The sequence below is a fragment of the Glandiceps talaboti genome, chromosome 4 (genome assembly GCF_964340395.1).
Source record: "Glandiceps talaboti chromosome 4, keGlaTala1.1, whole genome shotgun sequence".
NCBI classification, from domain to species: domain Eukaryota; kingdom Metazoa; phylum Hemichordata; class Enteropneusta; family Spengelidae; genus Glandiceps; species Glandiceps talaboti.
Window position 1 is genome coordinate 4,562,967 of NC_135552.1, and position 21,875 is coordinate 4,584,841.

At 35.5% G+C, this 21,875-nt stretch overlaps 1 protein-coding gene across 1 annotated transcript; it reads left to right on the forward strand.

Moving 5' to 3' along the window:
• The first annotated feature begins 276 nt into the window (after nt 1-276).
• LOC144434468 (uncharacterized) lies at nt 277-13,854 on the forward strand. The gene is made up of 8 exons (XM_078122921.1): nt 277-442; nt 5,038-5,172; nt 6,237-6,364; nt 7,609-7,822; nt 9,074-9,235; nt 9,918-10,216; nt 11,231-11,470; nt 12,463-13,854. Exons 1-8 carry the CDS (start codon nt 361-363, stop codon nt 12,601-12,603), a joined length of 1,401 nt encoding a protein of 466 aa, XP_077979047.1. The 5' UTR covers nt 277-360; the 3' UTR covers nt 12,604-13,854.
• The last annotated feature ends 8,021 nt before the right edge of the window (nt 13,855-21,875 follow it).

Sequence of the window (21,875 nt, forward strand, 5' to 3'; positions counted from 1 at the left end):
GATTAAAAATGAACAATATTAATCTAATGGCTATGATGGTTTTTGAAACCAACAACTGCATAAAGTGTTGACTTTCTTTACTTCTCGTCCATGTCAGAGAATTAAATGTCATTCAATAAAATATATTTTGATGGTCAATACCCCTGGAAAATGACCCAAATCAAGTGTATCAACCCTGGCCCAGGCAGCCGGTCACAAATAAATCTACCCTGCGCGAGCTTATGGGTTTTGCCTAGTTATGATATTAATGATTTTAACTTCTACCCAACAGCTCAATGTAATGATCCAGGTCCTATAAATAATACCGAGGTGTATGGAGCTGGTCCCTTCAGCCATGGCTCAATCATAAACATAACATGCATGAGTGGTTACGAAATTTCAGGCGCAAGCACACTTACATGTAGTGCTGGTTCGTGGGATCAGTCATCACCGTCATGTATTGGTAAGTATTTTCGAGTCTCGTATGGTTGTGTTTTTAAGCCTTTGAATTCAGGCATTGTGTGCAATTTACATATGTGCTTTTGTCAGTTTCCTGCCAATACAACCTCTTTAAAGATCATCGATATAAATAAAGTGTAGTAAAACCTATTCACACTCCAGTATGTCAAGTTTAAAATAATACTGTTTCAATTCCTTTTACATTTAAGACTATTACGTATCCTGTCCTTCATAGTCCATGTGTACAAAATGGTGTACACTAGCATCGGTCGACTGAGTAAACTGTGAATTGTATTTATTTATTGTTTGGATCAGCCTCAAGGCCCATGTAAAAAGATACACCAGGAATAAGAAAATACATATAAAAACTCTCAAAAAACCAAACTAATACAAAAAAAATATATAATCACAATTTTGAATATATTCAACTTTCTTACACTCTACTTCCCAATGAATTTATCAATCGGCCGAACGAGTATATTGTGAATGATAGAATCACAATTCTGAATATATTCAGCTTTCTTATACATTCTTACATTCTAGCATTCTTAGCATTCTTTATAGATTGACTACATTTAGAGAGAGCATGTATGGGCTCATATTTAAAGTAATCGGAACTGTGTCACAACATAAAGATTATATTTGATATAAACTGTCAAAATTGTCATTGTCGCGGGGTCCAGGTTGCTTCATGTACTCGCTAAGTGTCGACCACTCCAACCCCAAGTTTGTTAGATTAGACTGGTTTAATTCAAGAAGCGGTGAAACTATATAAGAAATATATAGGAAACACAAAATCAATACAATATCTTAATACTTTGTGTAAGAAACTTGCCTAAAGCACATAAAAGGTGATAAATATTGGACAAATCTTCTTCTGGGATAATGTCACATACACTAGTAATAACAATTATATAATAAATAGAAAGTAACTTCGTTGGGGCTCTAAGTCCTGCTTCGACCGAGCGTGAAATGGTCTGCTTTCAAGTAAAAAAGCATTTGTCTCTACTAAATAAACTTAATAAGCATGTTACGTAATAGTAAAACAAAAGAATCTAAAAAGGATCAAAATGTGTTTGAGGGCGCCGTAAGTATAGGTCGAACGAGTTCAAAGTATAGAGAACTTGTATTCATGACAGTCGTGGCACTGGCAAACAGTTATTTCACTTTATACTTGGCTTTGCAGCATAATATTTAAGTATGTAGAATGTTATTTTGACACCTAACATAGCTTTTGGTGCCGTTTATATATTGCCTTAGTGATATAAAACCAAAAATAGATTAGCCACCTTGCTTTCGAAACACTTTAAAGATAATGTTCTGACATCTGTAAAAAGTGAGGGCGCTCACACAGTTACGTACGGTAATATATGTACTCATAATAAAAAAAAGGACTTGCTATTACAGCACAAGCCTTTTAGATGGGATAAGATATTTCGATAAATTTTCAATGTTAATTAAGATAGGGTGAGATGCAAAGATTCATTCTATATTCCTATCCAAACAGTGGTTATTTCTGCCGCCATTCATTGGTGTATTTTTCAGTGTTGCCTCACAATATGAATTTATAAAAATTGCAAAACAATTGTTCTGGAACTTGTATTTCTTATATTCTCTGCTACCATCCAATCCTAAACCATCGTTATTTTATCTGTAGCTTTTCAACATTATTGAATTCTATATCTGCTTGGTGTGAAGACATTCTTCAAAGACATAGTTTTGCAAAGATGAGCTCATGTTTTTTATGTTCTTCATATTTTCCTCTTTCAGTTCTTCAATTGTGTTTGTGTTGATCACCTATGCATGCTTGTTTAACTTTGTTTGTTGTCCTTTGTTTTTCTTAATATCACCTCACATTCACCACCGTACATTCATTGATGGAATCAATTTCACCTCCTCATCTATGCTACCTTCCACATCCTCATCCTCACCCAAATCCCTAGCATCAACCACATTAACACCATCCTCCACCCCTGATTCAAGCACAACCTCACTTTCTGAATCAAGCACAACATCAGCTTCAGATTCAAGCACAGACTCATTCCCAGATTCAAGCACAACCTCAGCCTCAGATTCAAGCACAACCTCAGCCTCAGATTCAAGCACAACTTCAGCCCAAGATTTAAGCACAACCCCAGTCCCAGATTCAAGCACAACTTCAGCCCCAGATTCAAGCACAGCCATGGTCCCAGATTCAAGCACAACCTCAGCCCCCGATTCAAGCACAACCTCGGTCCCCGATTCAAGCACAATCTCAGCCCCAGATTTAAGCACAACCCTGGTCCTAGATTCAAGCACAACTTCAGCCCCCGAATCTAGCACAACCTCAGCCCCCGAGTCAAGCACAACCTCAGCCCCTGATTCAAGCACAACCCCGGCCCCTGACTCAAGTACAACTGTGGTCCCAGATTCAAGCACAACCTCGGCCCCTCATTCAAGCATAGCCTCAGCCCCCGATTCAAGCACAACCTTAGCCCCAGATTCAAGCACAACTTCAGCCTCAGATTTGAGCACAACTTCAGCTTCAGATTTGAGCACAACCCCAGTCCCATATTCAAGCACAATATCAGCCTCTGATTCAAGCACTACCCTGGTCCTAGATTCAAGCACAACTTCAGCCCCCGAATCTAGCACAACCTCAGCCCCCGAGTCAAGCACAACATCAGCCCCTGATTCAAGCACAACCTCGGCCCCTGACTCAAGTACAACTTCAGCCCCAGATTTAAGCACAACGCCAGTCCCAGATTCAAGCACAATCTCAGCCCCTGATTCAAGCACAACCCTGGTCCTAGATTCAAGCACAACTTCAGCCACAGATTCAAGCACAACCCCAGCCCCCGAATCTAGCACAACCTCAACCCCTGATTCAAGCACAACTTCGGCCCTTGACTCAAGTACAACTTCAGCCCCAGATTTAAGCACAACGCCAGTCCCAGATTCAAGCATAGCCTCAGCCCCCGATACAAGCACAACCCTGGTCCCAGATTCAAGCACAACTTCAGCCACAGATTCAAGCACAATCTCATCCCCTGATCCAAGCACAACCTCAGCCTCAGATTCTAGCACAACCTCAGCCTCAGATTCTAGCACAACCTCAGTCCCCAATGCAAGCACAACCTCAGCCCCAGATTCCAGCACAGCCGTAGCCCCAGATTCAAGCACAACCCAAGTCTCAGATGCAAGCACAGCCGTAGCCCCTGTTTCAAGCACAACCCTGGCCCTAGACTCAAGCACAACTTCAGCTCCCCTCTCACCATTGACTCCAACCTCTGCACCCCCAATCTCCTCCACATATGGCACCACACACACACAAACACCAACAGGTCAATCAGTAACAGCCGGATCTTCAACAATTTCAACTACAGGTTGGTGCTGCATTTTGAGTTGATGACATTGTTGATTTACCTCGAGTCCTTATTGTTTAAATATAAACTCTCAAGTTTAGTGGATCAGCATATTTAATAACCTGTCATATTTTGAGTTTCAGGGTTTCATAACACATTCCCACTTTTCTTTTATTCAAGCTCAGATTTCATTAGGTATATGTGCAGTTGTAGTTTTGTCGGTAGTTTAATTTGTTTATGACACTATCAAACATCTCTAATAAGATTTGTTGTAGCTCAAGGGCGGGTAGCTTTAATCTTTGATATGGCTTGTGTGACATGTCCAGTTACGTCGAAAATAGGTTCAGAATATCCTCAATATTGTTAAGTATTCCCTGAGTATTTTTGATTGTTAGCAATCATAATAGTAACGGATATTGAATGGGCTGAATAGATCAGTCCAGGAACTAAAACTTACATTGAAAACTGACTTCGTCAAAATAGTGTTGCTATATATACTTTCTGCCTAACCAATGACATCATTTTAAACTGACGTTTGTGCACTCTTCCAAACACAATTCCTCATTTACAGAGGGGCTGTGTTTGTAGTATAATTATTCTATTTGACTGGCGACCACAGATCGATTTCTCCTTGTTTTGAGTTTTCTTGAAAAGTAAAAGTTTATTAGAAGTTTAAATCCTAGGCTTATACATTAGTATACTATGTTTTTAAACATTTACCGTTATTGCGATTAATGCACATTCAACCACATAGTTATAGTTTTTTGTTATTAGCCTATCTACGATACTGTTGTATTACATTGATAGCTATTGTCGTACCTCCAAGCCCTCAGGCCTCTAATTTCGTAATTACGATTTACAAATATGTGTCCAATAACCTGAATACCATGACAATGTTATTGAAATGAAGTAGATCTGCAAGTGTACACACACAGCAAAAATAGACACCTGTCAAGAGTTAACACGTGAAGTGTGCGATGTGTGCATGGTCATTTACATGTAATCGTGTAAATTTAACATACAATTGTTTAATAACAACTTTTCGGGCTTACTGAATGTTTTAGCAGTTCTCAAGACAAGCGTTGGTTTTTTGGGCTAGGAGGTATGACGACAGACTACCAATGTAACAGAATATACAGCAATCAGACTGACAACATATTGCAATATTAATATATCTCATTCTGATTTCACGGAATAGGACAGCCCCCTAACTAATCAATTGATGTGCTGCATATCTTCTTTTATTTTTACATAGAGGGCGCTCTTGATGAGGATGAGTGTGCCAGAAAACCCAATCCGTGTAGTGCTGACCGAGACTGTCTGGACAGACCGGTTGGTTATATATGTGTTTGCCAGCAAAACACCTTTGATGTTGGAGGGACATGCCGTGGTAAGGTTTTTTAGGGATAAAGAACTAGAACTTCTTCTTTATCGTGTTAATTTCATATTTATAGCAATGTATGCTTATGATAGTAACAGTATTTATATATGAAATTGTAGCTCAGTAATAATGACAATGTTTCTGTATTATGATTTTCAAATAACGCTATTATTCACAATTCCAATAGTACACAGCAGGGCCATTTTCACAAGAATGAAGTTCTGTGCTTTAGATTTCGTAAAAAGGTTTCGTTCAAGATACAATTGGAAAAGCTAAAACAGAAGGATGTGACTCATTATAGAACATGACTCATCTCAGTAGTGAGTCATGTTTTTCTCTATATACATGTATATACACATTTGTGTATAGACATATTTGTGTGTCTATTTTCTGTCTACACACATCTATCTATGTTGCACATAATATAGAAAATAGATATTGGATTGCAAATAGAAATCAACTCCACAGATAGCACTAGCTTTCGGCCTATATATATCGAGTTAAAAAAAAAATATATATATGTATATATATATATATATATATATATATATATATATATATATATATATATACATATATATATATATATATATATATATATATATATATATATATATATATATATATATATATATATATATATATATATATATATATATATATATATATATAATAAGGATGGCATGAGTCGTTACTCAGAGTTTCACGCTTGTTGCGATCATCGGACAACTAACGGGATAGTTCTACGAAGTTCCAATTTCAAAGTTCAACAATTCCATTTCACGTGATATGGGTTTAATGTTTGTATGTAAATATTGCGTAATAAGATGGTCAGACTAAACTATTCCTTACGGGGGTTTACTTCTGTAGTTGGCGAGCGAGTATTTACCTTCATGGCGACATTTCGAGACCAGTTCGGATATTTTGTTCAGTAACATATACTCTTTTCATCATTGATTATACAAAGTTTCTCAGTTAAACAGAGGTTACAACGTTTTGTCTCACTTGTATAAGCAGCATATATTTGTGTGCGTGCTTTTGTGTGTAAATGCATTTTCAATCTGTCTTTACAGCATCAAAGGTGTTCAAGGTAACAATGAAAATCTTAAAGTTAAAAGGACTAAAAGCGACATATATATCGGACTATTCTGATCCACAGTCAGAGCAACATGCATATGTAACACAACTAGTCAAAGACGATGTAAGTTTGTCATAGTATTCTTTTATCTCGTATACACCTGTACTCTGTGTGTGTGTGTGTGTGTGTGTGTGTGTGTGTGTGTGTGTGTGTGTGTCATCCTTTTCCTAGAAACGGCTGGCTCAAATATACTTAAATTTGGTACATACAATGTTTGGGCGAGATCTGTTCATGTTAATTAGGGACATTTGCATATCTATGAAATAAGCTAATTAAGCAATACTTAAGACTGCATTCTTCAATTTCAATATAATTTAGTACATACGTTAACCATTAGAAAACGCGTATGTCTTATAAAGTTTGTTGATGTACATTACAGTGTTAATGAATAATTTGCATAATTAATGATTTTCGGTAATTAAGCTATACCTTATTGCATACTTCAATTTCAATACAATTCAGTAAATACGTTAACCATAACAAATCGAATATGTCCTATAAAGTTTGTTTATGTACCTTACAGTGTTAATGAACAATTTGAATAATTAATTATTTTCGGTAATTAGGCTATACCTTAAGACTGCATGTTTCAATTTCTATACAATTTAGTACATATTATAACATGACAGAATGTCTATGTCATATAAAATTTGTTGATATACGGGAGGCATTCAGTTTAAATCTTGTGTTATATCATGTAAGAGCCGGAAATTAATTCATATCTATTGTAATGTTCCAAAGTGATATCATTTAACCCAACTGCAAAACAATAAAGTTTTCCATCATAGTATAATCAAAGTTCAAAGTTAATTGACAAACATTCGCATAGAATTGCTAAATGGAAACTCTAAGGAGGGGAAAACAAAATAATGAAAGACACTAACTATATATATTTTCTTCATATTTATGATTTAAAAAATATTGTATTGATATTGCTGATTGCAGTCATTTAAAAAAAATTTACTTGTTAGTATTTAAGTATAAATACTTATGTTCCTTACATGGCAATGCTTACTACAGCAAAAAGAAATGCTGTGACTGATGACAAGTACCCAACTTGTTTGCTTTGGACATTTTATTGAAACCAATTTATGCACACAATCATCAAAATAATTCAAAATTTGGAAATGAAATCCAGAGAAATACATTCTAGTTACTCTTTACTGTGTCACTAATTTGATATAATCGTACCAGTTAGTGTATATATATACCTCAACAGTCGGAAAATTTCAAATAATAATAATAATCTTTTATTCATTCAAATAAATTCGGAAAATAATCGGGAAAGTTGTCTTATCTCTTTACAGTTGGACGTAGCACTTAAGCCAACATATAAAACGTCTTATTTCGGAGCCCACATTTCAAGCTTCTTTGAAGGTAGTTTAGGCACAGTTGTCTTTACCTACTTTGATCAGAACAATTCAGTGACTGCTATGGAAGTCGAGGAAACTCTCAAAAAAGCACATACAAATGGAGTTATATCAGAACTAACTGTTGAAGTTGTTTCGATTGTAGTAGAGGGTAAGTGAATGTATCGTACTGCACAACATGTTATAATTAGGGTAAAACAGTGAATTTCATTTGGGGAAAAATTCAGTGATGATTGGATATGTTTTAAAAGTCGAAATACAATAAGCATACACCAGTATGCGGGTAAACTGAGGAGCTGGGGCAGATCTGAGCGTACATGCCGAACTATTTTGACACTTCTAACGAGAAATGGGTCAGATGTGAACACATTTCTAGATTCACATGAAGATTAGTATAAATTATGTTTTTCGACCTAATCAAACATGTTAAATCATCACTACTAACCGTGAAATTTGTAGTATAGCAGTTAGGGAAACCAAATAATAAGATGATGTAATGGGAGGGGGAGGATAATTGTTGTTGACAGACGGATCACATTGTAGAAAATGTAAATGCATAAATTTGCGAACCCAATTTGAGATTTTATATTCATTTCTGGGTTCATATAAACATAAATATTTTACTTCATAAGATATATGTAGATATATTAATGAATTTAATAAAACAGTACCTCAACTTGGTCAATGTATTGTTAATTGCAATAAGCAGGTGTCGAAAGTGTTCAATATATATACAACATATAAAACGTCAAACCTGAAAACTTTGAAATGCATGTGCGTGCGTTGTACTCTATACATACATGTATAACCTTATAACCTGTGTAAATGATTTTATCTATCTAAGTTAGCTGATCAACAATTTTGGTTAATGTCAAACCTGCAATGCACAAAACACAAAACATAGTTTTGATACTAGCAGGAGTTGTTTTGTCTGTGACAGACATTATTTTCCAAATGATCGTAATAGATTATGATTATAACAGTGTCATATTCGCATGATTGTTTTATGTGCCATTTCTAAGATCTGTTGGCACATGGTTTAATGATGCATTTAGAAAGATGCTCATTTGAGTCGACTTGAAGTGTATATTCAAATTGTGGTGTCCGCACAGTTACGTATTGCACACACAATGCCGAATCTTAACCAGATATTGCAAGGTCGACATATGCATCCTTTTCTATATCATGAGACCAACATAACACCAAAGCGTTTGCAAATATGGTGAATTAAAATTTTCCCATTTTGATCATTATTGGTAAGAAAAGAAAGAAGATAAGAAAACAGTATTGTTGATTCTCTATGGGCTATGAGACATAGAAACATTACAATTTATCTTTCCAATTATTATAGTGAATGAACTCAATCATAAAAAATGACAGTTTGTGGTTTTATTCTTGACAGATTATGAAGATAATGTTTGTGAGCGGTCCAGTGGGAATGACTGTTCACTTAACGCTGATTGTATAAATGAGGGTATTAGTTTTACATGCAAATGTAAATCAGGATCAAAAGATTTGTCAATGGATTTGGAGAATCGTCCTGGCAGAGAATGTGAACTAGAGGGTAAGCTACTGACTACAGTTCCACCACTTTCCTTTCAGATCTGACAATTGGGATGGGGGTTCAAGTAGACGAGCCGGGGTGAGTGAACAAGTTACGGATAGGGAGATATAAAAAGATAGAAACAACCAGAGCCACGAACAGGGACAGACAGAGAGACAGAGAGACAGAGAGACAGGCAGACAGACAGACAGACAGACAGACAGACAGACAGACAGACAGACAGACAGACAGACAGACAGACAGACAGACAGACAGACAGACAGACAGACAGGCAGACAGACAGACAGACAGACAGACAGACAGACAGACAGACAGACAGACAGACAGACAGACACAGTAAGGTAGAGGAGGAGTATGATTGAAGGGGAAACATAGAGATTGGGTGGGGGGAAGATAGCAGGATGAATGAGAGAGAGAGAGAGAGAGAGAGAGAGAGAGAGAGAGAGAGAGAGAGAGAGAGAGAGAGAGAGAGAGAGAGAGAGAGAGAGAGAGAGAGAGAGAGAGAATGCTCAATGAGTACCAAGTGTTCTGTATAGAATGTGCACTGTACATGCACACAATTAGTAATAAATAAATATTTCTGAATGTTTTTATTAGGAGTATGACAAAATATAACCCGCATCTGAATACCGACTAGCTGAACTGTACAATACAGTAATTCATATTCATATTCATTTTACAGACAGATCCTACATTTTGGTACTAGCTATAACCTTGGGTTTGTTGTGTGGTGTTCTGCTTATTTCGCTAATGCTATTCATGATCATATACATTCGTATGCACATGAAACACAACAAGTCAAAGAAGTCAAAGATACCCATCTACCCATATGGAGTACCAGACAAATCAATTTACTATTCGATATATCATGGTACCTCAATCGATAAGGGTCGTGACATGGAAAGTACACATAGCGACGAATCAGAAGACATGAGAATCAATCAGCTGAAGAAAAACATGCACAATGCACCAAGACCTAAAGTATGTTGTATTTTGCATAAAGTCAAACATTGTAGAGTAGTTATTAGCCCCACCCTCCCACACACTGTGATGTTGTTATGTTCAAATCGAACTTGACAGGAAAATGGACCCATTTTAATTGAAGTTTTGGCAGAAAAAAATATGTATTTCCGATAACATGCCCTCAGAAACTAGGGTAGATAGGGTGGAATTTTATCTATTTTGTTTCTTTTTTCTTTTTTAAAGTTTCGACCAGTATATACCTGTGATAGTTTGATGAAGCGTAATGGAAGTAATCATTAAATAATGTCATGTAATAATAATAATAATTAGGTTTATTTGTATATTGAACAACCTAAGTTGGGTAGTGTATTCAAAGTCCAAAAAATATGGTCAATTTTATGAACATCAGTTACCATGGTAGCCAAAATTACCATACTATGCATACACTTACTTTTCTAAAACATGAAAAAATGCCTTTATTTTTTGCATGTATAAATCAGTTCTATTTGTTATAACACAAATTTTCAAAAGTAGGACAGCTGTTAATATTTGAAACGTTTAAAGATCATGAGATTAAAAGGTCAACAAAGGGATTGGTGGGTAGAACAATCAAAATGATACAGGTGGGTATAAATTGGCGATATGATTACTGAGAGATCAAACAGGTGTTGACATTTAGTAAGAAGATAGGTATGCGTGTACATTTATGTAGTTATGTTCAATATACAACATTTATGTTTCCATGGAAACATACAGTCGGCTTAAAAATGTTCTTTTGGTTAAATACATACGTGTCTGACAGATAATGTTATACATTTAATGACAATAAGGTTTATTTGCATATTGCCTTTAAAAAATGACCATTTTATAAACATCAGTTGCCATGGTGACCAAATCAAGACAAGACCTTTTTAAAAAGTTCCAGATACAGCTAGTGCAGCTTTAAAGAAACAACAAATGAATATTATTACCAATGTCTACTCGGAAGACGAACTTTAAATGCCTATTTTGAATATTTCTACTTGATTAAAGCACCGGCCAAATGGAGAGAAACATTCAAGTCCCGATAGAAGCAGGCATGGACGACCGGGTCTTGAGGAAAGTAGACAACGACTTCCAAGTCCTGACAGACGCTCCAACAACAAGCCGTTTGTAGAGTCAGAAGACTTTGGAGTGGGAGTTAGAACAGCAAATGACACAACTTCCAATTTCATGATGCCATACGTTGCCACTGGTGACGAAGCCAAAGTCTTGTATGCTCAACCTAAAAAGGTAACTACATAAATGTACACGCATACCTATAGCTATATTCTAACTAAATGTCAACATCTGTTTGATCTCTCAGTAATCATATCGCCAACTTATACCCACCTGTATCATTTTGATTGTTCTACCCACCAATCCCTTCTCATGATCTTTAAACGTTTCAAATATTAACGTAAACTCATACTCACAACCAAAGTCTAGTCATAATGTTTTCATGACAACTAATGCACCCTCACACACCCAAGCCAACACTAGTCCTACCCTTTCCATGACAAGTAACATGGTTACCTAACAGGTAATGCCCAAACCATATCCAGTCCTACCCATTCCTGACAGCTAATGTAATCCTAACACAATCTAGTCCTACCCTTTCCATGACAGACAAACAACATACCATCACTCCCCAACCCGTCTATTCTTAATAATGTACCCCCAACCCAATTCTAGTCCTAGTGATGTACTCTCACACCCAACCCAATCTAGTCCTACCCTTTAAATGACAACTAACATACCCTCCCACCCCACCCCAGCCCAAGTCTTGTCCTACCCTTTTTGTGACAACTAGCATACTCATACCCCTAGCCCAGCAACCTTATAACATTCTCAAAAACTAGAGCTGATATTCCTTCCGTGACAGTTTGAAATGTAAAGTATAGATAAATGAATATAAATAAATAGATGAATGAATGAATGAATGAATGAATGAATGAACGAATGGACGGATGGACGGATGGATGGATGGATGGATGGATGGATGGATGGATGAAACAAATTATTCATTTTTACAACAGTGGCCGTATATGGTGGATGATATAAATCATCTCCATACAGAAGCGTCTTAGACCCACCTATCTTTAACCTAACCGGAAGACCAACACCCTAGCTTGAATGCAACTGTAAATCTATTTACAGTTACCCTACTGCTCTACAAAAACTTTCGAAGTTGATATGCCTTACTAGTATTTCTAACGTGCTAACCACTTGCTTTTTATTTCTAGTCTCGCTTGGAGAGTGTTTACAAGGAAGAAGTGTACAGACCTCCTCATACGCAAGGTGGATTCCAAATACCAGCTAGAGATTACGAAATCCCCCGTGCTCATTCAAATTTTCCAGACACAAACGATCCATTCAGCATTTGAGTATTACATGATCATGAATGGTGCCAAAACACAGGATAACTCAATATGTCAAAATATCACGATTATATCAACTACCATAGATCAAATAAAATAGGGAAAATTGGCGAATCAGCATTTATAGGGCAGACTCCAGATCTGTACATTTTCCTGAGTAATTTTAGTTTCACAAAGAATTACGTATTCTATTCTAATTATCTAATCACCACTAGTTATCAGAAATCGGTAGTATCAATGAACAATTCTATGGCATACTTTTTGCTTATACCTATAAGTTGCCATTGACATCAAATGTTATAGAGAAACAAAATTTACATAAGGAATACAATTATACTGCCAACAAATAATATGGGTTGATTTAAAGTTGTGGTAATACTTATCCAGATTGATCAGCAGGGAAGCTCCTCTACACGTCTAGGTAACCAAGACCATATCATTTATGTTAAATGTAACAATGGTATTACAATATTATCCCATAATTCACCATTCAAGATGGCTGTTTACAAGCTGTTTAAATATCTTCGCCAACTTGGATGGCGTTTTTATGTTTTAATCCATGCCTGTTACTGTTCGATGCAGTTGTTCTAATGCTGTACTCATAATCTCTAACGTTAACGATGGTTCTTGTATTAAATTCAGAAATTGACTTGGATGGAGGGAGTTCAGTCACTTAGTTTATTTACCAATATGATGATGTATCTAAGTATTTTTAATTCTAGTCTATTGTGTGGTTTTGGAGCAATGCATATATTTTGCTTAGGCCAAATAAAATCACAGTGTGAGATGTGAGGTTCTGAAATCAAAACGTATAATTCAATACTAGTGTTGGTAAAGATGTAGACTTCTACTTTTAATATCATTTTTATCATGCATATATATTATTATTATTTTTATCATGCAAATAGTTGCATTGTGACAGCTTAACGATTCGAATCAGTGGGGAAATAAAGGTTATCAGAACAACACATTTTGTTTGTCTCAGTCATATAGCAAATTTCTAGTGATTTCTTTGAAGTTGTATCCTCAAATATAATTATTGTCGATTTGAATATATAACGAGAGAATGTATTTTAAAATTTGACAACTAACATGACAAATCCATTGATATACTTTCTAAATGCCATGTATGATCCCTTGCTGTAACTGGAGGAAGTTTACATACTAAAACAGTGGCGTTAAATTTTAACAAAATTTACAATATTTGTACCTTTTTATTATACCATTTATGACTAATTCTATACTAGTCTATTGACCAAGACATGTACTGTGTTTGGATGGAGTATACATGTACTTAATATACTAACCAAAGAATAACATGCAAGACTAATAAAGTCATTGATTAATAAAACAATATTGGGTCAGTTTCTTTTTATTTATTGAAAACCCTAATATCAATGGAAGTTGGGAACCTACATGTATGATGTCCATGGCAGTTCGATTTGGTGAACCATACATAGCCGAGGTCAATATCAATAAAATTACCAGTAAGGTCCAGATTAACAGTTGCAATGTTAGGAAGGGATACAGTGAGATCAACTATTAATAAGTTAACATAGACACAAACTATAGCATCATATGTATCATGATGCTTGTCGATGTAGCTTATAGTTTTAATGAGTAATTTGCAAAATAAATGAGCTTTGGTAATAAGGCTATATCTTAAGAATCTAAACTTTAAAATCAACATAACTTGGCTCATACATTTACCATAAAAGAGCGAATATGTGTTGCAATGCTTGTTGATGCATGTTATAATTTTAATGAGGAATTTGCATAATTAATGAGTTCAGTAATTAAACTATGCATGAAGATTGCACTCTTCAAATTCCACAGCATTTGGTACATATATCTACCATAACAAAACACACATATTCTAAACAGTCAGTTGGTTTTACTGTTCATGAGTAACTTTCATAATTAATGATTTTCAGTAAGTCATATCTAATGAATACATACTTCAAATTCCACGAAATTTGGTATATACATCAATCATATTAAGCATGCATGTCCTATATAAAGTCTATAGCCATAATATTAGTATTTAGTTTTGATGAGTAATTGGCATAATTAATGGATCTTGGTAATTAGAATAGAAATTTCAAATTCAGTATAATTTGGCACATACATCAACCATAACAAAGCCCACGTATCCTACAAATCCTATTGGCATAGTTTTTATTTTTATTGATTAATGTGCATAATTAATTATTTTTTTAATTAGCCTACATCTTTATAAGAATGCATTCCAATAATGTGTCTAGGAGCAAACACCTAGGGGTTGCCCTTACAGGAGGCATTCACTTTAAGTCTGGTGATAGGTTGATATAAGATATCAATAAAAGTTGGTGTAATTTACACTCACATTAGGGCAACATCTTTAAAGTGAGTTTGGCAGCATATTTGATCTACCTAAATTACAGGGCGATTTAATCCATATAAGCAAAGCACCACTTGTGGTTTATTCAAAGTTCGCATATATAGTTTGCTAATAGTACATTTCCAATAGTTACCAATGCATTTATGTTCAAAAGCTCCCCATTTGTGCAGCAAGAGATGTTATAGTACTATTTCCAGTCGTTGCATTAGTATTAGATGGAAATATAACATTTTCAACTAGTTAGGGTTAGAGGTTAGGGTTTAGAGGTTAGAGTTAGGGCTAGGGTTAGGGTTAGGGTTAGGGGTTAGGGGACAGGAATGGGAGAACAAGAAACGAGTTACGGTTTTGTAAACTGATGCCGGTGTGCATGCTAAATATATTGTGTTGTTGTGCTAGAGTGTGATAGTTCTGTGTGTATAGGAGTGTGTGTGTATGTGTGTGTGGGGGGGTGTAGTGCCGGGGTTTGTTTTGGAGCGAGATTGGGGATTGAGTTCGGGTAACACGGTAAAGGTGGGTGTGGTGTTAAGCAAATATATTTTTGGGGGAAGTAGGGTGAATACAGGAGGTAAAAGTGGTTAGTTTGAGTGTGGAAAGTGGTATAAAGACGAACTAGCGGAGTAGGTGAAAACCGGCGTAGAGGGCGTGGTGTTCGGTGTGACAGTGAGTGTCACTCTCCTTTTCGGTTTTTATTGAAGGTTAAGGCCTCGTGGGTGTAGATTCTTTATCCATTGTCTTTCCAATTTTAGGCGGATGATTCTGGATTTGGTAGGGGACTCGAGTGTATTGCATTTGAAAAGTGGGGTAATTCTGATTTTTCAGATTCTTTGGTCTCAGAAATGACGTGATGGGTGGAAGGGCGAAGATATCTGCAGTGGTGCTGTTTTTAAGTAATGTGGCGGTGTGGTGTTTATGAATAATTCATGAGATCGATGGAAGTCGAGGGTTGTAGGTCAATACCAGTGGTATTCTTCTATTATAGTGTTGTTACTGTTGGGGGGGGGGGTAGTGAGTCGGCCACGATTAAGGGCACGATTAAATTGCCGCACAATCAGGGTGTGGGGATAGTTACTATTGCATAAATAACGATAGAGGTTGCGGAGATGTTCCAGTTTAGTTTGATTAGAGGAACAGATACGTAAAATTCTGATAGCTTGGCCAAAGGGTATTGCATTGATACAATGTCGAGGGTGGCATGATGAAAAGTGTAGAAAGGCATGGCTGTCTGTTGCCTTGACATGTAAAGTGGTGTGGAGTTTTCCATTTTTTAGAATGAGTCTGGTATCTAGAAATGATACTGAGTGTTCAGACATGGTGTAGGTAAATTTAATAGTGGGGTGTAGGGAATTGGCGACCTCTATGAACTTTATGAATTTGATAATGAGGGGTGGCGGACATGAGAATAGGCAGATCACATCGTCAATGAATCTGTCCGAAGAAAAGGGGCGGGTATTTGGTTCTGCGGTACGAAGTAGGATTGTCTCTTAATCTTTAATCATCTATCAGAACTAAAAAAAAGTTTACATTCCGAATCGGTACATTTATTTTAGTAAACAATAATTTTCCCGGTTTATAAAGTGTATTCGTATCAAAACGTGCAAATACTTTAACTGGATTTGTTAATATCAACTTCAATGTTAAACGGGTTCAAAGGTTAGGCTGAGCACAACTGGTTCAGTTTTGCTATATGCGTGTTGCAATGTTTTCAAATATGCCTAGCAACAAAACCACGCCCATAGCAACAGTAAAACAATGGTACATATTGCATGGGTACCAATATGGATTGGCATGTGGATAAACATTTTTTTAGAATATCAAAAATTCTATAGTTGTGCTACAAAGCCATTGGAGATTTTCTATCTTAGCTGTATTTTTTTATTCATAGGAGATCCCGAAAAGTCCTTTACATACCCCAACTCTGCAACACGCTACCTATCTAAAATACGCACTGTTATAAGATTTGGCAATTTTGGCTAAGGAGAGAGACCTGCAATGCACACTGAAGGGTGCCATTATGGGAAATAACCAATGTTAGGAGTTTGTTTTGTGCTCACAACAGGCTTCATCTGACATATCATTGTGTTGGCATTGTTTCAAGGAGAGTGAAGCCATATCTTGCATTTGTTTACTGGCTGGATCTGTGACTCCTCTACACGTACTAAATGCTACGTTTTGATCGGCCTACATTCGAGAATGCAATACATATAGTTCTTTTAAAAGCTATATGCTAGAATTACTTTGTTTTTACTATTCATTTTGAAAGACAAGTCTAAACACAGAACATTCTCAATCAAAGGTTGAAAATGTTGTATGTTTGTAATGAAAGAGTATATACCCTATAATCAGGATGAAAAAAATCACAAATCGGCTTCTCCTTCTTTCACTTAGTGAAGTTGAAAAACGAACCCCTCGTCATACTTCATGAATTCGATGCCGTCCATTCTAAAGGCCCTTATCATGGCTAGTATAGAGATGGTCGTCAAATATTGAAACAATTACATCAGATACTAAGACCGGGAATTCCGGAATTGTCCGCTAAACCTTCTGTAACAAGATACAAATTGTCTCTGAATCACCGTGTGAGGGCGCAATCCAAGAGAAGCGTCTTGTGCATGTGCTGGTGCTACTTTTCTTATACTACCCTGAAGGATTGAACACGAAGTATAGCGGAGGGTCACTATGTTTATGCTGGGAGGGTCACGATTCTTTGTGCAATGAAATTTGTGATCACAGATAACAGAGAAGAAGAAGGGTCGGTAGTTTTTGTGCAATGTCCTGGGGAGGGTCAATCTTGTTCAAACAATGAACTTCTGAAAAACACATTCGATATGAATTATTTTATAAACTTATATCAAATTTATGAATTTCACGATACACATAAATTATACCGAGTGTTGTCAACACAGATTTAATATATTGTTTTCACAAAAATAAGGCAGAATGACAAAGTTAATAGAGAATATCGACGAAATAATGTGACACAAACAAATTAAAACAACAAGATTAATTCAACAGAATTACACTTTTTATTACAAATTATACACCAAAAAGGCTTTATAATGGTGGCCATCTATAAAGTGGCATAGTTGTTTGACTTTTCTGGAGGTAGACCGTAGATTTAACCAGTCTTTCATCAATCTAGGTATGGTGCTATAAGTGCTTCAATTTCAAAACAATGAAGAGCGCCACCACTGTCCAAAAAGAGAATATCACGGCTAGCGTCGTCAACGGCAACAATATTGTGTTCCTTTGTCATCATATTCCGGTTTATGTCGCGAGTGTCAACGCAGTGCCGTATCACATTTCAAACATTGTCGTCGAATATCATCACGGTGAGTGCTTGATATTATCTTTTTTCACATAAGTCGAACGCGAATTGACTCCCACAGATAGAAGAAGCGGACCATGTTTCTGTAAAGTTTTATTTGAATAACTTCAAGTAATTCAAAGTCGTTGACGGTTATTCAACTGACAGTGATCATGATTGCATGTAACTTGTTCATTTATTTTAATGTCTACGCCTGTTACACGTATGGTTTTCGATGGACTTTGTTTTGAAGCCGGATTCCATAAATGTGAGTGTTAAATACCCGGTAAACAACATGGTAAATAATACAATCATATGTTTTGAAATTTGATGGGATCAACGCGTGGTGCAGTTCAGTTTCACATGCTTCCATGATGGTTTCTAATTCTAACATAGACAAGATGTATCTCTGTAGGTTATAAATAATTAGACATATTTTGATGGTCGTTTCTTTTGTTAAGATATGCGTGAATAAGTCTTGCGTCGATTTATTTTCTAAATTTTGAATTTCACCAGATGCCAAAGTTGTTACATTGTGTGCTAAATGTTGCTGTTAGTATCAAATTTTGTGTTTACATTGACCGTCTCAGTTTTCGGACAGGGTCATGTTATTCGTCAATTTACTATTGGATAAAATCGGTACTGTATCAGTTTTACAAAAACTTCACGACTTTCTTTAGATCACAATCTTATAATCAGGAAGTGATTTTGTAAATGAAGTAGGATTCGAAGTTTAATATGACCCTACATGTCAAGAACTTAATAACGAACAGATTTTATTGTGTACAGTACACATTTCACACTGGTTTATGTACTCTCTCATATATAGCGACTCTCCGCCTTTCTTTTATTTATGTGATGCAAAATATTTTTTAATGATATTTATCACTAAAGTTAATTGTTTTGAAATAATTATCAACAATGCACACTTTCATCACAGACCGTAGCGGTCGCGGTCGACGTTCAAACGCGAGAAAACAATCTTTATCTGAAATATAAATATATTTGTTTGCTCCATATATGTTTAACAATTTTGCTTCTAAAACATTGGAATCCTTGGAAATGTCACGTCATTTCATTGAAGCATTGGCAGAAGACTAAGGTAATCACGAGTTGAATTAAAATGCAATAATATTTCTGAAATATTTGTAACAGTTTCACGTACTTTGGTTTCGTGAAAATCGTTATAACCTCGACGTGTTGCAACAGATGACATTTCTAAAAATAGATACAACGAGGTAGACCAAAATTGTGAAAGTTTGACAATGGCAATATGACATGTGGGAGAAAACATGGGTGACCGGTTTATCCAAGTAGTTTTTTTCCAAGTAGACAATTGTCCGAAAACTGAGACAGCTAGTGTTTGATCTTTTTGATGTAGTTAAGTTAGGGGTGAGATCAATATAGGATAAAAAACTAAATTCTTTTTGAGGGGTGGGGTTGAGCCATTTTAGTTCTCATCCTACAAAATCGATTTTACTTTTAATGAATTTTGTACCCCTAAATACAAGTATTCTTTAAAAATGTCATTGTCAAATTGAGAAATGGAAGATTTTTTGCCATAGTAAATGCATGGCATTAAAAATAAAATAGATTGTCAGCAAAAGAACTATTTTTTTCCTCTCTACACATTCATAGCACTACATACTGTACTACACACTGATTTGAAATTGTGTGGTTTGAAGCAAAGCAATTTTCAATTTTTGCCAATTTAGTTAAATGTGGGGGTGTCTGAGGCCTTAGTATAAAATTTTACTTTTTTATCCTACATTGAACTATTGATCTCACCCCTTACATATATTACATGCATCTATATTTAGGTAATATGTGGTAGCCAACCTTTTTTTTTCAAATTCAAAATGTCAACTCCAAAATGTCCTTCTAGATGATTTATACAAATGATCAAACACTGCATAGTAGCTCCTCCTCAATCTGCTATTGAATCCACATCAGAAAGAACAATATTAAAAGACCTAGCTAGTGGAAACAGTTATCCAGTTTAAGATATTTTAGTCACAGTATTTAGAACCATCTTCTAACGGACTCAGGTTTGTTTTCCTTCTGCTTATAGACCGTTGAACAAAATGATGAACTTATCAAAAACATATTTACATATCATAACACAACATAATTAAAGGGGAACACCACTCCAGGAAATAGAGACATTTTCATAAACTATGGGTTCTGGAAAGCAATTTCATAATTTTACATCACCTATCAATGAGTACAAAATGCTATACACCAGTGTGAAACAGCTGTCATGAATATCCAGTGCTCAACCACTGAATAATGTATTATCTCCCATGATGCAATTCAAACACCCATAGCAAAGATACCCTATAAATGCACAAGATCAACTTGATGTTTCTCTGACACTGAAAATAACTAAGATCACGAAATCACTGCCCATAACCCATAGTTTAAGATGTGTCTCTTTCCTGAATCGTGTTCCCTTTCATAAAACAAATACATTATAGAAATACTTGAAGTTGTTCAAATATTGGCACAGATTCTAAATTTCTTGAAATATTGGCTTAAAAAGTGGCACAAGCTGAGTTTGCAAACATTTACTTATGAAAAAACTTACATAAAATTTCAATTAAAACTATGTTAGTATAATATTATGCCTTCTAGGATATGATAATTACTCCTGACTTTGTCAGAACAGTTGATTGCACTGTAGAGATTTTTCATACGTGTAAAACATTACATCTTCAGACCATTTATAAGATATTGTAAATCATAATACATGTACAAGGCTTTGAGTTCAGTCAATTGCAAGAACATGTTCAAAGTAAAATACTGAATGTAACTTTTTGATATATAGCAAATATTACATCCCAAAACTTATATCACAACTCTGCCTGTGACCCTTTAAATAATCAAGCCACCATATGTAGGTATATATGTATATAAGTGTAGTTTAATTGGAAAAAAAGAAAAAAAATTAAAGCTACAACTGACACATTTTTAAAAAGTTTTATTAGGATATATTGATTTATTCATAACATTATACACCCTGAACAGTCATAAATCATCTGCAGGTAAACCTATTTTGTGTAAATAAACATAAGATATGGTATGGTATGGTATAGTATGGTACAATATCAAAATTAAAAAGATATTAGTTTTGGTCAATACCCTAAATCAGTGCTCCAAAATTATCAAAATTTCAACATATTACTACACTACTTAAGGATAAAATTGACTACTAAACATGTCTAATCAATGACATTTAAACAATTTATGCAGCTACAACTAGCGCTCTACTTACTTGTTTTTTCAAATAAGTTTCGAAAAGCTTATGGCCTAACAAAGCTCACAGTATAATAGTATAGCTCAGTGAAGAAATATCTCAAGTCAAGGTAGGGTTTCTTTCCCTTTCATAAATTCCCTTACAACTAGATGGACTGTTTTTTATACCATGGCATAGTAGGTAGGTATCCTTCTCTCCAAGTAGTGTTTTTGTCCCATCATATCTTGCCTTATAGCTAGGTGGACTGTTTTGAAAATACCACTGTGAGGTAGGTAGGTATCCATCACTGAAGAAATATTTCAACTCAAGGTAGTGTTTCTCTCCCATCATTGCCTTAC

What these genes read in the sequence shown, in the direction of transcription:
- LOC144434468 (XM_078122921.1), top strand. Translation starts at nt 361, where the DNA reads ATGAGTGGTTACGAAATTTCAGGCGCAAGCACACTTACATGTAGTGCT. An exon ending in TGTTTCGATTGTAGTAGAGG is followed by an intron (nt 7,823 to 9,073) that starts GTAAGTGAATGT and finishes TATTCTTGACAG; the next exon opens with ATTATGAAGATAATGTTTGT. An exon ending in TGTATGCTCAACCTAAAAAG is followed by an intron (nt 11,471 to 12,462) that starts GTAACTACATAA and finishes TTTTATTTCTAG; the next exon opens with TCTCGCTTGGAGAGTGTTTA.